The 19,581-nt window shown below is 37.2% G+C and overlaps 2 protein-coding genes across 6 annotated transcripts; one reads left to right on the top strand and one right to left on the bottom strand.

Annotated features, from left to right (window-relative positions):
* Positions 1-709: 709 nt before the first annotated feature.
* Positions 710-9,578, bottom strand: chmp5b (charged multivesicular body protein 5b). The gene is made up of 8 exons (XM_006634313.3): positions 9,383-9,578; positions 6,765-6,869; positions 4,746-4,792; positions 3,701-3,794; positions 3,278-3,349; positions 2,501-2,609; positions 1,741-1,856; positions 710-1,157 (listed from the first exon to the last, which is right to left on the bottom strand). The coding sequence occupies exons 1-8, from the start codon at positions 9,449-9,451 to the stop codon at positions 1,107-1,109; spliced, it is 663 nt and encodes a 220-aa protein (XP_006634376.1). The 5' UTR covers positions 9,452-9,578; the 3' UTR covers positions 710-1,106.
* Positions 9,579-10,263: 685 nt separating this feature from the next.
* Positions 10,264-19,227, top strand: LOC107078234 (paramyosin-like). Of its 5 annotated transcripts, none has more exons than XM_015354361.1 (9): positions 10,264-10,433; positions 11,046-11,213; positions 12,270-12,485; positions 13,062-13,265; positions 13,889-14,101; positions 14,341-14,544; positions 14,847-15,023; positions 18,263-18,381; positions 19,068-19,227. In XM_015354361.1, the coding sequence occupies exons 2-8, from the start codon at positions 11,064-11,066 to the stop codon at positions 18,377-18,379; spliced, it is 1,281 nt and encodes a 426-aa protein (XP_015209847.1). In that variant the 5' UTR covers positions 10,264-10,433; positions 11,046-11,063; the 3' UTR covers positions 18,380-18,381; positions 19,068-19,227. The 5 variants fall into 5 exon arrangements, with proteins under 5 accessions (XP_015209847.1, XP_015209848.1, XP_015209846.1 ...); XM_015354362.1 differs by having other exon boundaries at positions 11,043-11,213; positions 14,410-14,544; XM_015354360.1 differs by having other exon boundaries at positions 11,043-11,213.
* The last annotated feature ends 354 nt before the right edge of the window (positions 19,228-19,581 follow it).

The following is a 19,581-nucleotide window of genomic DNA, read 5'->3' as shown; positions in this document are numbered from 1 at the left end:
AAACGAATTAAATTGTTAAGTCATGCAATTAAATATCTTCGGAATAAGGTTATTTAAACATACTAGCCCGTCAGAATGTAAGAAAATTGTTTGAATCCAAAATGAAATGTTATTAATTTCAGTTACAGTAAAACAGGACCATTAAAACAGTAACTGATCTAGAATTCACTAGTTTCCACAAGCCAGCAGCCATATCGCCCTGTACCTCACAACTAGCAACCCACTGAAGCAAAGCAGGTGTGAGCCAGGTCAGTAGCTGGATGAGAGACCCCTGGGGAAAGCTAAGGTTGCTGCTGGAAGAGATGTTAGTGGAGCCAGTAGGGTCTATGAGTCTTAAAGTCAGGCAGATAATACTGTAAGGCATTTTCCTTTGGACCTCTCAGTGGTCATTAAAAAGAGTAGGGGTGTTACCCTGGAGCCCTGGTCAAATTTCCCATTACCCTTTACTAATCACAGCCTCCTAATAATCCCCATCTTTGAAATGGCTTCATCACTCTGTTATGCTCCCCCCGATAGCTGGTGTGTGGTGAGTGTACTGTCCGCTCTGTAATCGGCTGCCGTTGAGTCCCCATTACCTGTACTGCGCTTTGAGTGGAGTGTCCAGAAAAGTGCTATACAATAAGTGTAAGGAATTATTATTAAGTTACAGCATCTTTAAGAATGCTGAACAATTTATGAATTTTGAATGAATTTAAGACAAAAACAATGCTTTAAAATGTATAATTTATTAATTTTATTTAAAGGAGTTACACAGTGTTATTTTACAGAATGAAAAGCAGCCGCCTACCAGAAACCCTTTACATGTTTAGAAACAAAAATCAGGAGCTTCAAATTCCTTATTAGGGCAAGACTTATAGTCTTCATTCAATAAACCAAATTAAAAATTGGTTTAGGAAAGTAAAAAAAAAAGTTTTCAAGACGACACTTAAGTATTGGAGTACAAATTAAAAGTATGAAGGGATGACTAATACATGGTCAAAACTTTCAATTCATACATGCCTCTGGAAAATGGTGATCTTGTTGCACACTCAGGCTATATTGTCAGTTGAATGTATAAATGATATTTTACATATGAAAGTGTATTCCTGAATGGTTTTATTTGCTTCTTATGTAGCAGGGATCTGCGGCAAGCCAAATTCATCCACCAGCACACCATCCTGAAAATACAAAATCCAATGTCACATGAGCAAAACAGAACCATCCAAAATATATATATATATGCTGAGAAACAGAAAGGTGAAACAATGTTTAGGCCATTAAGCCTTCTTCAGGGGTCAAAGGCATCTTCACCTGAAAAAGGCTTGAAGCAAAATGTTTCAACTTCCTACTTTTCACTTTTCCTTGCTTGTTTGCAGCCAACACAAGATGACAAGCTTTCCACTTGAAAATCTAAATATAGAAAAAAATCTAAAAGAAATCTCACTATCTCATTTTACAACTTAAAGTGACGCACCCTCGAGCTGTCAGGACGCTTTTGCAAAGCTGTAACCTGTCTTACAGTTTTAAAAGGACAGACAGACTGGTGCAGGTCAAATCTGACAATCTAACTGCTGTAAAAGACCTATTCCGAAAGGTTCCAATATGAAAGGTTGCATATGCTTAAACATTAAGCGTTAAGTTTTACAAAACCCAGAGTTTGATTATTTAAAATCAACAAACTTCAAAATCCCTGGCCCCCCCAAAGGTTAATAAAAAAATCAATGTCATATTATAGTACTTGTGATAAAGTGTGAACTTCACCTTGTTGGTCTTGATGTCACTGGGCACACCTTCGGGAATGGAAGGAACGGACGAAGCTTCATCTAAGTAGGAGGTGTCCTCATCTAACAGCAGCTCATCACCCAGTGCGTCCAACTCTGAGGAGGAGGAACAACACACACACTGACAACAGGCCCCTTCTGGTGCTACAGCTCACAATGGGAACTTACACAGCACATTGATAATGGAAACAGGACATGGACAAGGTCTTGTTCATAATTAGATAAGGCATTGGGATTTGCTTTTATATGTTGGATCTCAACCTCCGTTTTCTGGCAAGGACACTCAGAGCAAATAGGTGATATCTGTAGTCTTGATGGAGAGAATACAGTCTGTAATAGATGTCTTTACACTGTATTAGAAAACAATATTATAACAGTAACACTGAATTGTTGTGCATATCCCCTTCCAAAGCATGCATATTCATTCATTAATTAGAAATGCATCATTAAAACTTTTACCAAAGCCATTTTCTGATATTTAAACAATTCACATTTTTAAAGACATGTTCACTTGGATCAGAAGATATCGAATGTCAGCTTCTTGCCTGTGGTAGAGTGGCTCAAGGTGGCATCTTCACACATGCAACAGACTTCATGTAACATCAAGAGTAAAAGAAGTTTCTTAAAAATAAGCTCTAACATGGAGTCCCTAAAATCACTCTGTTTTTACCACAGGAAAGTAATTTCAGATGTTTCTCATCCATGGATTTTCGTATAATTGTGATCACTCGGGCACTTACCTGCTTCCAGGTCATCCTCGTCAATCTCTGGCGTTCCATAGCTGCGGCTCAGCGCCTCTTGAACATCGTTGGCCTCCTCCATCATATCCTCCAGCTGATCCTGCAAGTCCTAGAAGAACAATGTCACAAAGCATGTCATTAGCTGCTGCATTCTCAGATACAGAAAAACCATGTGTGTTCTTATACTACACATGTAGTATAAGAAAGCTGCCCTGACGAGCTCTGTTGGTAAGACGTGAGACTCGTAATCTCAGGGTAGTGGGTTCGTGTCCCACGTCAGGCACAAGGTTCTCTAATAACCCATACTGGGCAGCAGCAGTATGGGGTGGTGTTGGTGGCGGAGGGTCACATCTGTGACAACGGCAACACCACTCGCACTATCTGCGCTGACGAAAGGCCTGGTAATCTACTTCTGTATCTTGCCATGATAACTCTATGGATAGTGACGGTGGAACTGTCCATAGGGCCGCCATGAGTTGACACCGACTAGACGGCACTCAACCATCACCAGTATAAGAAAGCACCTCTTAAGTTAAAATGAAAAAAAAATCTCTAGGTAAGATTAGCAGTGAAGGAATATGGCTCCACTGTGACCCCTTTTGGATATCTGAGGCAATGGCAAAGCTCAGTTCATCCCAACCTAACTTTAGCAGCTTACATTGACTGCACTGGTGATAATAATACATTTCCTAGTGCAGTGCAGCAGAATAATGTCTGAAAAGATGAGACCACAACTAAATAATTTACATTTTGGAATAAAAAAAAAGTGTCAGTTACCTCAATCTGATCAATCTTTACTTGCTTGTATGCCTTTTTCATTTCCTTGGCTCCGATTTTCATGGCGTCCACCTAAAAGACATATTGTCAAGGTAGCAGATCTCAAAGAACTCAGAATACAGTAGGACTCTTTGTTAAAACAGGACAGGTACATAGCTGAAAATTTAATCATCTATTGTTTATTATTAAATGACAGTACTACATAACAGTCAAAGACAAAACTCAAAATGGAACAAAATGATATAGGAGTAGTACAGGTAATGGAAACAGTTAATAAAATCAAGGGACTCAAAATAGTACATGAGCTGAGATATAGTGGTCTTGTTTTATTCTGCTTATAAGTATTATACCATTCATACAAAACCTGAACGATGTTTACTAAACATTAAGAAATGAAGACAGACAAAATCTGGGAATCCTTACTGTTGTTTTTGTGTCCTTAAGAGTCTGGATTGTATAGTTTGCCTGCTCCATGTTAAAAGATTGCTGCATTAAGTTGTCTCTCTGGCCTTCATACCTGAAACCAGAAACACGTGCTGCGAAGTTAGAAATGACCATTTAGCCGCTTAATTCTGCATGAGGCAATCATGAAGTTTTTTTTTTTACAGCATTGGTTGAATGTCTCCTCTTTGTTTTCAAAGTATTATGTTAAAATCATTTATGCGTGAGGAGGAACAGAGCAGCACTATATCCATTTATTATTTTTGTCAATCTGAATTGTTTCTTGGAATGTATTAATACTGCATTTTTGCCCAAAATACAAATAGTCAAATTTACATTATAGACAAAACCAAACTTCATAACATCAAGAGAGAGTTGGGAAATACACATAAAAGCAGCAAAACATTTACCAGGGTTGACTGCTGTTCATTGAAAACATTTTTGCTTAGTCATCTTGTTTTAAGTGTCGATAAAACTGAATGAGCCTTTTCGAATACAATGAAATTATTGTAAAGGAAAACTGTGATAATATTTCTCAATGCTGTTACAAATAAAGCCCTTTGATTTTGTTTATTCACCAATAGGCTTTTTTATAAAAGATATTTAAACACCGTTTCATTAAACTAAACATAAAACCACATACAAAATCACTGCAAAAAGATAAATACCTTTAAATACGTTTCACCCTGCTGCTATCATTCACATTGTTTTTGTTTTTAATTTACATGGATGACAAGCAAAGTTGAACCTAAGGGAGACAAACTTTCTTACCATTACTTTTTCAATCTTGTATTTGCTGTTATTAACATTTTATACTGGTTCATGAGCATACCTGTATAGAATATTTAAGGAGGTTTAACGTAGATATACACTACACTCGATTAGTACACTGATGCCTTTATCATACATTTAACAACCGTATAACAAATTTTTCGATTTTACTTGTTCAGTGTGTACACATCTCACCAGATCCTACTATCAAAGGAGTAATTTTCATTACCCAATGCAGAAGAAAATGATAACTCACATTCTTTTCTGCTTTAGCACTCTCATAGCCTTCTGTTTGACCATGTTCTGAAAAACAGTGCAAATGGAACATCCTATTAGGTTTAAGGCTTTTTTAGATGACTACATTAAAGGAGCAGGAGATGATATTTGTAAAATATTAACAATGAATCTCTACAGACATGCTCTGTGTTATCATATTTAACACGTGATTATGTTATGTGGTACTTACCACATGAATATGTCATGTGGTATTTTCCACACGTCATAATTCTCCAGATTTTTTAAAAAATCTAAGCGAGGAAGGAAAAGTCTGGCTTGTGTCTCTTTTTAGAACTATCCCACAATTCAGGCCGTATACCACCAGGATGGAAAAAGGCTACTGTAGTAGTTGCTCTTTGAAACATGGAAATCCCAGGCTCCTACCAGGTATCCCTGCATATATCAGGCAATAACAATCACCACACCTATGAAACACAAAGAACTGCTACTGTTTTCATCAGCCTCACCATGCCTTATAACAAGGTGAGTGAGCAGATCTTATCCCAAAAGTCTCCAGCCTATTACAATGCCGTGCCATCACCTGCCTCATGGCAAACTTGACGACTAAAAATTTACTGTCCAACTTAACATCAGGACCACCACAGGGCTCCAATCTGGGAGGTGCTTTGTTCAATATCAGTACCATCAGGCTGCTGGTAATGATTTCAGCAAAGCTTGCGAACACAAACAGCTTCTCACCGGTGAGATCTTGACAGAACTCAAAGACCATCCAGTCCGGTGGAAACTGAGGCCAAGCCCATTGAAGGTAGCAGTTTCCACAAATCACTTGGACAACTGCACAGCATGATCCCAGATGAAGGTCCCTTTCCGTGGCTGAAGATTTAGGAGTGACTAGTGTCCATCACACCCTGGAGTTTACCTTGATCACCAGCTTCAAGGAACATCTGAAGACTTTTGAACATGGTCAAAAGTCAAGCCTAATGTCAAACTCATCAGCAGGCTAGCACATACTACCTGGGGTGCTGGACTCCCGTCAAGAATGTGAAACTTGAGCTAAATAGGACAATCCGAATAACTGGAGTCCTCAAGTCGACTACAATGATTTCCAACACATTCAAACACAGCTCCACGGTTGTCTGACCACCTGGCTACTGATGTTGGTACTTCCACCAACTCACAACGCCAAATGCAACAAAAGCACAAAGTCCAGTTCCCTGGCACTATTTTTTCCTTATGATCTGCAATCAATTGCAGATAAGAGTGGAAACTCTCATCGATGCCGACAAGTACATTAAAGAACTCAGCTAAACAAAATGGCACAAAGCCAAAGTGCTACACAAAGAGTAGGAGCCAACACACAAACTGACATGCTCTGACCTACCTCAACAACCTCAGAACAATCAGTTGCTGAAAAAGCCTCTTCCATCAGTGAGGTAACAATGTATTAGCGATAACCCTCTCTGTCTCTGTGGCAATGACCAGAGCATCTGTCATATTATCTATACTTGCTCTAACACAAGATTGAAAAGAGGAATCAAAAGCATGTAACAACCTCAATGCTGCCAATGTAACTCTGCACCCTTGACTATGACAAACAGAGCCTGGACAGACACCATATGAAAGACTGGTTCCTAGTCATATACTGACCAAAAATAAAGGCTTATTCAATCATTTGCTTTACAAACTTCAATTATTTTTGTCAATCACACATGAATCACTTTGTGTTAAAAAGCAATGGCCATCATTTGCTTTGATCATTTAAAATAATTTAAAATTTGGTTTAATGCATGTCACTTTGTACAACAGTGAACCTGTCCTTGTTATAGAAGTAACACGATCAAAGTGAAAGATAAAAAAACAGGAAAAGTAACTTTTATTGTGTCATGTGAATATTTTCCACCTTTTTTTCTGTTTTCATGTTAAAATAACTTTAGAGAGGGGCAGAAGAGAAACTTTAACAAGAAAAAAGGACGACTTCAAAACAGTTGCTGCTGTGCCATTCACCTTTATTCTCACAGACCTTCATACATCATCTTACCTTTGAAGGGCCATCTCTCATCTTCTTCATCTGATCCTTGTACTTCACAAGCTCAGCGTCCAACCTGGCTATCTTCTTATCGATAGACTCTGCCCTTGAATCCACCTAGTAGCACGGCCAACAAAGGATTAACCAAAAGGTTTCAGATTTTCAAAGCTCTAATCCTATCTAAAGAGAATTGAAAGATCTTGTATACTTCTGCTGCATCTCTTTTCGCTTGTGTTTCTTATATGCTTATTCTGTCTTAAAACTGTCTTTCTGCACCTACTGTGAAGCACTTTGAGATGCTATTTCAACGTGTATATGAAGTAAGGTGTGGTGTGTTATATGATTTAACCATTTGTTTTAGAAGACACTGAGCTGAAATTCAACTCAATAGGCTGGAGGTTAATAAGGGAATAATTCCTCTCTCCAATGCAGAGTTGTCATTAATTGCTACTAAAATACTTGTGAGGGAGGTTTTAGTAATTCTAGAAAAAAGTTACAAAGGTAAGCATTCTTTGTAAAATATTCTTACTATTTCAATGTTGTGCTCCTTTTGAAAGACTTGCACCTGCTGTCCACTTCTATGCCTGCTGTCAATGTGACACTATAGGCAACTTCCATCAAGGCACAGGGACTCAAATGAGGTTCTCAGGACAGTAAAATACAAAGCACTGACAATAAGGTGAGGATATGAAATCATTGATATGAAATCACTGTTAAATCATTGTCACACCTAGGTCCTTATTTTATCTGCAGGCTTAATTTAGACACATTGCCCTGTCCTCAATAAATTGATCAATTCACCCTGTTTAATTACTAAATACTAAATTATGTGGCTAAATCGTTTATGCAAAGCAACCATTATTTGCACCTATTTACACAACTAGGTATTTCACTGAAGTAATATGAGAGAAATACCTTGCTCTAGGCTACAAAAGCAGTGGCACTTCCAAGAACTGAACCAGTTCCAGTTTTTGGCAAGTCCAGAATCCGCACCACTGCTCCACACTTACTGCACAGTACTTGGACAGAAAGAAGGAAACTACTCAAGCTCTGACTTGGAGTGGGGTTTTAAAAATACTTGCCTGGGATAAAAGGATGGACAGCAATTTCATCTTGCGACCAAACACAACCCTGCACTGAGAGGGACACATTCTTCCCTCATCATTATACATCCCACTCATGGCCAATAAAGTCACATCCCAGGCAGGGAACATGGGGGACACAATAGAATTTTACACAGGGGAGAACACAAAAAGTAATATGCATGCAAATGAACCTGATTCTGTTTAGTATATCAAAAATGCAATCTGTCTGTGTGCAGAATGGGGGTGGGGAAATCAATGTAAATTTATGCACTTGGCTAAGGGCTACAGTGCACATCATTAACACACAGACTCCCGTATATGTTATGTACACAGTAGTCCTATTCTTTTTAAAATTTTGGTTCAACTTCAGATCAAATATATTACATGACACACATGTCAAGAACAATGAAGGGCTGGCTTTAGTTTTTTCTTCTGTGGGATACAAGAATCACAAAACCTGAAATACAGGCGTGTGGATACACACCCAACGAATAACTCAGTTCGTAAAAGGAAGTAAATGTACGCAGCGTCTACTCAAAGAGTCTTACAACACAGACCACAAAAGAGCAGATACACTACAATTTAAAGAGAATGTAGTAATAAGGTGAAACGTCAGGTGGACATTAGAAATGGTATACGTTGGCTGGTGACTTTAGAAAACGTTCGAAGTTACAGCATTAGTCATTAATGTACATAAACTCTTCAGTTTACGTGTTGTTTAGCGTTGTTTTCCTGGATGAGGTGCCAATACTCCAAATATACAGCCAAAAGTAAACGTCATTTTAACTAATATTCAGAATTCATACTTATTATTTCAAGACTTCAGGAAAACTGTAATCACCTCACATAATTATTAGAATTAGAATGGAAAGAAACTTTTTGAAATGGCATTTGGGAACTAAACTGCTGTGTTTCATCTTGAATGTTTCTAATTACAGGGAAGAAACTACAATATCAAATACATTTATGGACATAACGACAAAAAGAACCCTTGACGCATGTGACGTGGAATAAAACTAACACCGGTACAAACACTTCAACATGTAAAGACAGCATTAGTTATATATCTCTGGACGAACAAGCCGTCTCATTGTTCCGAAACGGTGACAGGTTATTATTTCTTCAATGTAATGGGTTTGACATATCAATCCACCACGACAACTGTCTTATCGGCTACCTACCCGCACGTATTCAATTATTAATTAAGGAGAATCGGCTGCACTACATAAAAAAGTAGTGAACTATTTGCCACATTCACTTTAAGATAAAAAAAAACGTCCAGAGACACAGGTACACAAAACACGAACAGCTAATAACAACAAACAAAACCTAATGTCCTGTCAGACGCAGTTTTTTTTTACCTCTTACTTCAAACAAATGCCATGGTGGTTTTCGAATCACACCAGTACATCGTAACAATGGGACATTACAAAAGCGACTGTGTTTCACAGTCATGGGACAACGGGCTCGATCAGCCGGGGCCAGACCTGTACCAACAAAACACACTTGGCAATGAACCCTCAGATGTACAGTATATTTACTTACATTTCCAATGCAATCTGTGAGATTCGGTGGAGGTCCTTTAGGTTTAGAGCGACCGAAGAGCCGGTTCATCTTTACTCAAATCGATCACAGAAAGTGTACGGGAAGCAAAACAAAAATGAAAAAAATAAGAGGAAAATATCCAGAACAAACACCACAGGCCTCTGACCGACCAACAAGGAAACAAGGAAATACACAGTAAAACACCCGGAAACACCCTCGACGTGACGTCACCCTGAAGGACGCCATTGGCGAGTGCAAGAGTCACGAGCTTTGATGAAACTTTATTACAATAAAAACCCATTGCACAGTACAGTGTGTTCACTAAGCAGAATTCAGTTATATCCCATATTAAAACAATTTCCACAACTTAAAATGAGAAAAATGAACATCCCCATTCATGATCAGGAACACGTTAAGCCTACTGTATTTGCTTTTTATTCGTCGTGCTTATTTGTGTAAATGTGTACCAAATACAAATAAAACATAAAAATGTAGGATCCAGTATAATTTTATTTCGTTTATTTCTAAACGTACAGAGGTTTAACAACAAGTTCCGCTACGGTGCTTTGTCATCTGAACGCTTTTTAGTTCTGATGTAAAAATACTTAAATGTCAAAAGAATACGTTATGTCGCATATCGCTGTGTCCAAAGAGCTGCTCTCTTAGGAAATAGGTGTGTTTTTGTCGAACATCTTTCTGTGTACAAAGAACAATGTTTCCTTTCAGAAATGGGTGTGTTTTTGTCGAACATATGTCTGTGTACGAATACTATGTTTTCTTTCGGTGCTTGTCGCGTCTCCAGTGTCTCGGTCTGAGCTGCTGACCCAGCCGGCGCGCGGACCCTTCTCGTGCTCTGGGGCTCCACATTGGCAGCTCGAGACTCGGCCGTTGGGCCGCACGTTTCACAGTTCAGCTGTCAATGAGGCCTTTCGTCACCACGACGATATACTGCACAAAAATGATGGCGTACAATGATTATTAAGATTATAGGAAGAAAGAGGAATGAGCTATTGAGTATACGTCAGAAAAAAGAAAATCCATTTAGTCCCTGGTGATGTGGTTCATTAATTATATTATGATGTATCATATAACAACCTGTTTTTTTTTTCAAGGAGTAAAGAAATGAAGTAACAATTGTACCATTTATAGCCACCTGAAATGTTCTTGTAAGATATCATTTGCTGGACAAGATAATATTCCAGCTATTTCAATTGTTTAGCGTATCAGCAGGTGATAAATTGATATGTGGGAATAATAACAAACAGTAATAATACATAATGATAATAAACAGAAGAAATTGTTTAGTTTTCCCTGCTTTCTCTGGTTTATTTGTACGTGCTCCTGAAGAAGGCTCCACAGCCAAAATGTGTTTCTTTTCTTCTGTTTTCAGCATGGAATGAACCTTTACTTGTTCCAATAATTTGTATTGGTGATTTAGGGTGCAGTTGGTCAAATCTCAATTCATGCAGTATACTACAGAAGTGTTTGGCAGCCTACTGTCTTGTAAGGCAAAAGCACAAAACGGAAAAGTGAAACTTCTGTATTGTGTGATAAGCTATTGTAACTATTGGACTGCTGGAACATTTACGATTTCAGAGGACTATACAGCTTTGTGTAACTGGTATCTTGCTGTAAATTTACCTTTAATTTTTGTTTTCAGTAGCTGACATAAACCACAAAAATGAATACACCTAAACAGCAATTTCACAGCTTGTGGAAGGAAAGTGAAATGTCACAACAACAAAAAGGCTACGTTCAAGAAGAAATGGTCAAGAAGCATGAGCTAGATACATTGAGCACTTTGGAACAAGACTGTCAAAAGCAAAATGAGGTATGTTTTATTATGATGTATCTTTTAGGGCTTCGTGGACTAACACTGTTAAAACACCAACATTACTGACTGAAATATGGAAGCTACAACACACAATAGTTTATTTCTGGTGGGTAGCTGCGTCAGCATGCGTAGGCTGCAAAGGAACAAGTAATAGGTTTATTCCATGCTGAAAAAAAGAAGAAAGAGAACACAACGTTTTGGCCGTGGAGCCTTCTTCGGGTGTAGTTTATTTCTGTCCTATTCACAGATCTGATGTTATTCTGAATTCAAGCGGCTGAAATATCCTATCCTAGTTGCATCTGTGTTGTGGAAAAGGGTGGCAGCCGAATTAAAGATAGTCACTTGTTCTCTCAATTGATTGTTTAATTCTTGATATCTGTTTTTGTATGGAAATCTGTCAGAGGAAGTATAGTAGCATTTCTTTAAAACCTGGTAGTTTGCAACTGTGCTGTTAACTTGTCTACCAGTACTAACTGTGCTGTGGAGATAATGGATACTGGAGCTAACAGTGTGGAAAAATTGCAGTCTTCTTGACTAATTCTATACTGAAGCAAAGGACCCGTATTTTCAAGAAGTCAATTATTCAATTTTTTAGTTCTTTCCTGAGGTAAACACCAAGAAATGAACATTTGCTGAGACGATATACAGCTTGAAAGAGGAAATAATCTCTGTCTCTTCTCTAAAGCAGAAGCATGAGGTGTCTGCTGGGGAGAAACAGACACTGTCTGTCTTTTCCTGCTTAGAGGAATCTAACATGCAGTTACAGTTGTCTGTTCTGTTACTCTGTGTGACATATTTCTGTAATTCATTCTTCCATTTCTCTTGACATCACAAAATCTACTCCACTCTTTCCCAGACCCAGGATAACTCCTAGCTTATAACAAGAACAATTCAGCCTTGCTATACCAAATTAGGTCAGTTTCACATTTCACATAAAATAATCAAATGAACATTATTTAATATTTATTTAGTATTTATGTAAGTGGTTAGAATTATGACTTAAATTTTACAGTCTACCATCGTAATCTGAACAGATGCATTTTTTTTTATCAGGGATATTTTCATAGATTTCAACTGCTGATTGACCAGATCAAAAACTGCACAGATAACATGGTTTCTCTGCTCAGTGAGGTCACAGACTCACAGAACCAAAATATGGGCCAGCTTCTATCCTCGCTGCCTCAGGATCAGAGCAGATCCCTGCTAGAACTCATTTCAGACATTACTTATAAGAATACAGAGCTAATTCATTTACTAAGGCAACAAGGGGTAAGTAGATTTTTTTAAAACATGCATATGCAGATACTCAAATTTTGAAGCATACAGTAGATTCTGACTTGTCCAGACACCTGGGCCATATTTAAGGTTTGTGCTTTAAATATAATGATTCAATTGCATATGAACACATATTTGAAGTTTCTTCATTATTTTAAAAGCATAAGAATAAAATGCTACTTTTCTTAAGAAAAGTTGATTGCCAAAGGTAGAATATTGCCATATTAGTATGAAACTAAGATTAAAAATTTGTTCCAGACACCCACAGAAATATTTTTTCCTAAATGTCTGTTTTCACACCAGAATGCACTTCATTATAATTTTCATCCATCTGTATCTTTGTTTCTTAGTGAGCATGCAGTAATTCACTGGGTTCGTTTTATTTCTTTAAAAATCCTCATATTTCCCTCTGCTTAAGACTGTAGAAAATTACGATTTCTTTCCAGGTGTGTGTGTGTGAATATACAGGTTTTTTTAGTAAAGGATACTATATACTAAACTAGCTGTTTTTAAAGGAGAGCTCAACTGAAAGCTGTGCTCTAACATTTGCACACATTTTGTCATTGTCAGCTTGCATACACTGGTATTGCCAAAATGCACAAAGAACACTTTGAAATAGCTCAAGAGAATGACATCATCTGTCTTGAAGAGAGGGAGCTTCATGACCTGCTAGTCCAGAGGATATTGCAAGTTTCAAGCACAGGCTTTTTAAAGACTAACCTGCAGGAGAAGAGACTGATTGAGGTGCTGAAAAAGAGGGGCATACAGCAACAGGTAGACTGTCATTGCACATCAATATTTTATGTAAAAAGCATATAAAATAAGTGGGGGAATCAGTGTGCACTCTGTCTTTGCTCTGTAAATCCAACAGGCAATTTAATAATGCAGTCTCTGCAGGCATTTTAATAATCACATCACACAGAGTTGAGAGTTGATAGAGCTGTTTTTTTCTTCCAAGATTCCTGACTTCAATGAACTAATTTAGTTCGTTAATTCAATTAATTCACCTTCAGTCATTTTCCAGGACATATGGCAGGACACCAAAATTCTTATCGTGAGTGTATATAACAATGAAAATCAAAATTTAAAGTAATGGAGATCTCTTAAAATATGTGTTTTATCCTGTCCTGTTATAGGCTTTTCCTAAACAATCTGCAAAATACATTACTTTTTTTGCACATTTCTTTAAAAATATTCCGCCTAAAGTTTTTCTCTGCGTAAATCTGACACCTCTTCATGTACTATTATTGAGCTTGGATTAGATTAAATTTGTAAGGAGCCCATTAGGTCAAGTCATATTGTACATGAGGCTGGGGTGGACTCATCTTAGAATTGTACCATATAATGTACTGTACCAATATATACAGTATTCATACATTTTTATTTATATTTTTAAGGAAATGAATCAGATTTTGGCTGAGCTTGAAGAAAAGATTGCTAACCATACTTCCAGTTGGCAGCAGGAACATCTAATTCAGGAAGAAATGAAGGGTACACTGACTATGATGTGTGCTGCCCCACCTGTCTATTTCACAGAGCTGGAAAGAATACTGCAGCATGAGAAAGCCAGAATTCATCAGCAGGTTGAACAAGCATTACAGATATCTGAGGTACAGTATATATTTCTGACATTAAGCACTATTTTCAGAAGGTGAGGGTTTTCAGTGTTAAATACACTTTAGTTCTGGTTTTCTTTTTAATATTACCTTTATTTAGTTAACCCTGTTACACAATAAGTAATGCTTATTTTTCACAACCTAGGTTTCTAGTTTGATTGTCATAATTTGAAAATAGTTTAGTACTATAATGTTGCCGTAAATTAACCCTTAATAGAATCTAATGGTTTTAGGACCTGAAAACAAGGTATTATGATTTGAGGGAAAACTTGCAAGCTTTCATAGTCAAATCAACAGAACAGCTGAAGGAAGAGAGGAAAACAAGCCAACTTCTGATGAAACAGCTGGACAGTAGTCCTTCCAAGACAGAGGCTAATTTGGTGCAAGAGAATCAGAGGCTGACTGAAAGTGTAGCAGGGAGAGAAAGAGAAAAAAAGGTACTGTATTAACATAAGAAGATTTTACTTTTGATTAGCATGCACGGTTATCTATAGAGAATATTCTTGTTTTTATGTTTCTATTAATCTATCTTACAGTAGCAGAATGTCTTTGTTAGCAATGGTTTTTTGGTATTGAATGAATATAACACATTTGAGAGATCTCTCATTGTCATTGAACTCAAAAATCCCCATACAGCCCAGTTTAGTTCTCATCAACAACATAAAATAATTGAATCCCTTCAACGTTGATATTTTCTTCATGGTTTCAGTGGCTTAACTTCTATTTTGTGATTTGGCAGCTAATGCAGATAAAAATTAAGGAGCTTGAGAGTGCCTTGGTTGGTGCAGAAGACAGGGTTTCAGATTATAAGAAGGTCTCAATTAGGATACACAGAGAGATGCAGTTGCTTTTGACCCACATTAAAGAAAAAGAGAAATTTATTAAAACCTTGAAAAAAGAGCTGCAAGATCTGGAGGTATGTTCTTTAACAGAAAGCTTGTTTTGCAAAATAAATTCAAAAAGTTAATTTACTATTACACATTCCATAGGCGTACAGGTATCTGCTGTTTATGGCTTGTCTCCACCTGTGATTTGATTGCCTTCTTCTGTGGCATCTCCCAGCATCCAGACTACACAGCACATACTAACAACTGAAAAGTACACTGTGCTAAAAGGTCAGATAATATGTAAAGGAGGCTTCAATGCCACTCCCCAGGAAACAATGTCACTATAACATTATCTTGCACACTTCCTCCTTCAAATTACATGAGTCAACACACGAGTGTGATGTGCTGTTCATCCATTGTGACATGTCAAGAATTTCAACCACAAAAAAGTCAGTCAGCTGGACTTTGTTTACTTTGGAAATCCTGGAGAATGACATTATCATAGTAGCAAGTAATAGGTTTATTCCATGCTGAAAAGAGAAGTAAGAAAACACAATGTTTTGGCTGTGAAGCCTTCTTCGGGCTCTACCAGTTCCCGAAAGCTCTTCTTGAAATCCGAAGAAGGTTCCACAGCCAAAATGTTGTGTTTTCTTTTTTCTCTTTTCAGCATGGAATAAACCTATTACTTGTTCCTTTGCAGCCTATGCATGCTGACAAAGCTACCCACCTGAACTAACATTATCATAGTAGTCTTATTATACACAATATGATGTTTCTTTCTCTCTAAAGATTTATGAGTACATTGTAAAATCGTGGCTGTACAATCATTTAAATATTTTTCTGTAATTTATCAAAAGAATCAACTACTAGATCTGTTGTCCCTACATAGTTAACTGACTTTTCAAGGAATCTGATTGTCAGCAGGATTTGAAGCTATTGGTGGTTATCATTTTCTCTATTTCTCTTCCTGTTACTTTTGAATATCATCTATAAAATGTGTTATACAAGGGATCAGGACTGAAATGGCTCAACCATTTAGCAGAGGCTGAGCTATATGATCATGGGCCTGTGTTTGAGTTATGTCACTAGCCAGCTGTGATTAGGATTTCCCAAACTGTGGTGCACGATTGACTGACTGCCTTGGCACTGCCACTGGTAATGTTGTGGAATTAATGGCCAGGGTTCAATCAGCTTACAGTAACTCTTGCAGCCTCCCATGTGTGTGCAGACATACAGTGTTTGATACAAGGATGGAGTGTTTGTCACTGAGGGACGTGCTTCTCCTCCTTACAAGAACCTCCTGTATAGGGCTGTATGCCTCTGCCATGTCAAAAGTTAAATGACTTAAAAGAGAGAGGGTCGAAGGATTCTGCCTACACCTCCTCATTCCCCCTTTGTGTGGTAGCTACAGAGTGTTCAAATTCAAGAAGAAATAACCTGTGGGAAATGTAAGAGAGCATTTGAGGTGGAAACAGAGAGTGCCATTTTTCCCTAATAGACCTGAGAGAAGACACCATGTTTGGAAACATTATGCATGGTTGAATGGGATTTGTAACTGATATCGCCCATTTACTGGTTCCTGATTTTCAGAGCTTATTTTGGTATTTTACATGAAATATAAGCAACTGGACTACTGCAGAAGAAGAAAAAAAACTTATTTGAGAATGTTTAATATACCATCATTGCCACATGGGTCTGTTCATCAGGAAATGATCACCTCCTAAGAGATATTGAGATGGAACTACTGGTCAGCGAGTTGAGGAGAGACTGTTTTAAGTTCTGTTTGCAGGAACTGTTGGAAACAGAACTCTTGGAATTTAGACATTAGACCTTGGTGTATATATGAATTTTTAAAGTATACATGTACAGTTTTAAAATGGTAAATTATGGTACAAGTCTAAATTGTGTACTTGTTTGTTTGTAAAGGTTATTAAGCCATGATTTCTAAAGAAACCATACAATGTTATTCTAAACAGTGGCATTGATTTTAATTAATTACATAAATATCTGTAATTGCTATTGAAACATAGATTGTGGTTTAATATATATGGTATGTGGTTTAATATATACAGTACCTCAATTTCTATTCTGTTACTTAATGGGATATTTTATAAAATTAGGTTTTGTTTTTGCCCTTTTGATTTGACAATTTCTGAATTATTATATGCATATCAATGAAGCCAAACATTGTTTAATGCTAGTGATAGTTAATGTATTAGTACAGAGATTTTCAAAATGGGGGAGCACCATCAAGAGAGCCCTGACAAAGTTAGTTTAGAGGTGCGAAGACTTGTACAGTATTTTAATCAAATACAAATACACTATCTACTAAACAAAAGTGCTGCTACACCATGACTGTGTGGTGGCACAAGAAAAAGCCCTCTTTTCTTTTCAGCAAACCTTTACTTGTTCCTTTGCAGCCTACACATGCTGACACAGCTACTTACTTGAACTTAGATACTTTATGCTTATGTTACTGTAGCTATGCTCTTTTTTAATTGTAAGGTGGATGCTTCTAATCACTAAGTAAAGCTAAACAATAGAAAATACAAACCTCCTTACATAGTCTTTTTACTTTTTGAGACGAAATGCCCTACCCTAAAAGATAAAAGAAAATGCATTGATATGACAATAATGAAAAACAGCTACTCACCTCACAAAGAACTCACAGAGAATGCAGTGTCCTAATAAGTATCTAAGCATGCAAAACCTCATACAACTCGTGAGAACTTTGTGCTTCCAGCTCCCTTAACTGGCTTCCTATTTCTGTTTCCAATACAAATGTCCCATCCTTGTCTATTGCTTTCTCCGTAGCTCTAATCCCTTATACCTCCAATGCCTTGTTTCTCCCTTAGACATTCTCTTGCTCCCTCCAACCTTCCTCTTCTGACTCTTTTTACTCTCTCTCTTCTGAGGTTCATTCCTTTTCCAATGTTGCCCCTGAATTCACTTGCCTAGAGAGATCATAACTGCTATATACAATCCTTAACTACTTACTTTCTGGTGTCTTCTCAAGACTCAGATGCTTTGACAGCTCCTGTGACTGTGCTCAGTTTTGTCCTTTACATGTTCTGCTAGTGCTTGTTTTCTGTCATTGTTTCAAAATAACTGCACTAAGACTACACCAGATTTTGTTAAAAATTGTTTAGACACTTTGTCAGAAAAAAAAGGATAAAATTGAGATCTTTGGAAAAACAGGAATACTTATCCTACAATTAAAATGTTGTATTTTGTTGTCTATTTGAATCATACCTGTCAGTACCAAGAATTTTGAAGGATAGGGATATTTTCATGTTTAAATTATATACTTATTTTTTAATTCTTTCAGACAGAGGCCGAGAAAAGAGCAGATTCAAACAAACAAGAGCTGGAAGAACTGAGAATGAGAGTGGCAATGATGGAACTGGAGAACTCTCAGCTGATGAACCAACAAAACCAACAGTAGAGGTGTTATTGTGGAGTTTAGCATATGATGTTCTTAATAGAGAAACAAGTAATAGGTTTATTCCATGCTGAAAAGAGAAGAAAGAAAACACAACTTTTCGGCTGTGGAGCCTTCTTCGGGTGTAACTAAACACCTCCTACACCCGAAGATGGCTCCACAGCTGAAATGTTGTGTTTTCTTTCTTCTCTTTTCAGTTTGGAATAAACCTATTACTTGTTCCTTTGCAGCCTGTGCATGCTGATGCAGCTACCCACCTAGTTCTTAATAGAGGATTGTTACCAACATTCTTTATGTGAATATTGTCTTGACAGTTAAAAGTTGTTTGCACTGTTAAAGTTGAAACTGCTGAAAGGCTATGTTTATAGGGTTGTATGTATTATTGTATGTAGAGTTGAGGACAATAGTTTATTGGGTATATTACAGTATGTTAATCACATCTTTATAGTGGCAGTAGTGCAGAATGTTCCAAATCAAGGCAGGGGGATCCTATGTAAATATGTTCCTCGTGTGAACTTTACAACTGTTTTGTAAGAAACTCTGCTTTCAAGTAGATGTTCACGGTGATCGTAATGTTTAGTTTGGCACCACTTACCAATTAAGATGGAAACAGACCATTCAAATTTCAACAAGGTTTGCCAGTTACCTCATAGGTTTCAGCAGCTTTTGATGTGATTTCCTTATTTTGCAGATTCCAGCAGCTGAGATCAGTGCTCAAAGGAATGGATTCAACATTGTTAAACAGGGTGCTTACTGAGGAAGGATTTTTTTGGCATCTTAAGAAGTTACAGTTATTTCTCTCAGGCACTTCAATCATTTCACTTACCTTTCATAAATGTTATTTGATTTAAGATTCTGTTTACCTGTGTATATTTTCACATTCCAAAGTGGTTTAGGATTATTAATGTGAAAGTCTGTCTCTTCTTGAGAATACCACTGTGTTCATTGATTCTGATCTCTAAGCTCCCTCCTCCTTACACAATCGATAATTTGACTTTTGAGAGGGGGATTTCTGGGACTGTTGTCCCAGAATTACAGTACATTCCATGATTCATTAAGAGAGTTGAACAAAAGTTTAAAAAAATAGTGAGCTCCACACTCAGTGTTCAATTCATATTTGGTATTACCAACTTTTCTTCTGAAAGGAATGTAATTCAAAATATTTGTTTATTTAGGACATAGATTTGTTTATGACTAAGTAATAA

The sequence above is a fragment of the Lepisosteus oculatus genome, chromosome 6 (assembly GCF_040954835.1).
Source record: "Lepisosteus oculatus isolate fLepOcu1 chromosome 6, fLepOcu1.hap2, whole genome shotgun sequence".
NCBI lineage: Eukaryota > Metazoa > Chordata > Actinopteri > Semionotiformes > Lepisosteidae > Lepisosteus > Lepisosteus oculatus.
This window is presented reverse-complemented; position numbering and strand designations above follow the sequence as displayed.

Coding starts and splice junctions, on each gene's coding strand:
- LOC107078234 (XM_015354361.1), top strand. CDS start 11,064: ATGAATACACCTAAACAGCAATTTCACAGCTTGTGGAAGGAAAGTGAA. Junction 12,486..13,061: donor ATTTACTAAGGCAACAAGGG/GTAAGTAGATTT, acceptor TGTCATTGTCAG/CTTGCATACACTGGTATTGC. Junction 13,266..13,888: donor AGAGGGGCATACAGCAACAG/GTAGACTGTCAT, acceptor TATATTTTTAAG/GAAATGAATCAGATTTTGGC.
- chmp5b (XM_006634313.3), bottom strand. CDS start 9,451: ATGAACCGGCTCTTCGGTCGCTCTAAACCTAAAGGACCTCCACCGAAT. Junction 3,795..4,745: donor GTGCTAAAGCAGAAAAGAAT/GTGAGTTATCAT, acceptor TTCTGGTTTCAG/GTATGAAGGCCAGAGAGACA. Junction 2,610..3,277: donor TAAAGATTGATCAGATTGAG/GTAACTGACACT, acceptor TTGTTCTTCTAG/GACTTGCAGGATCAGCTGGA.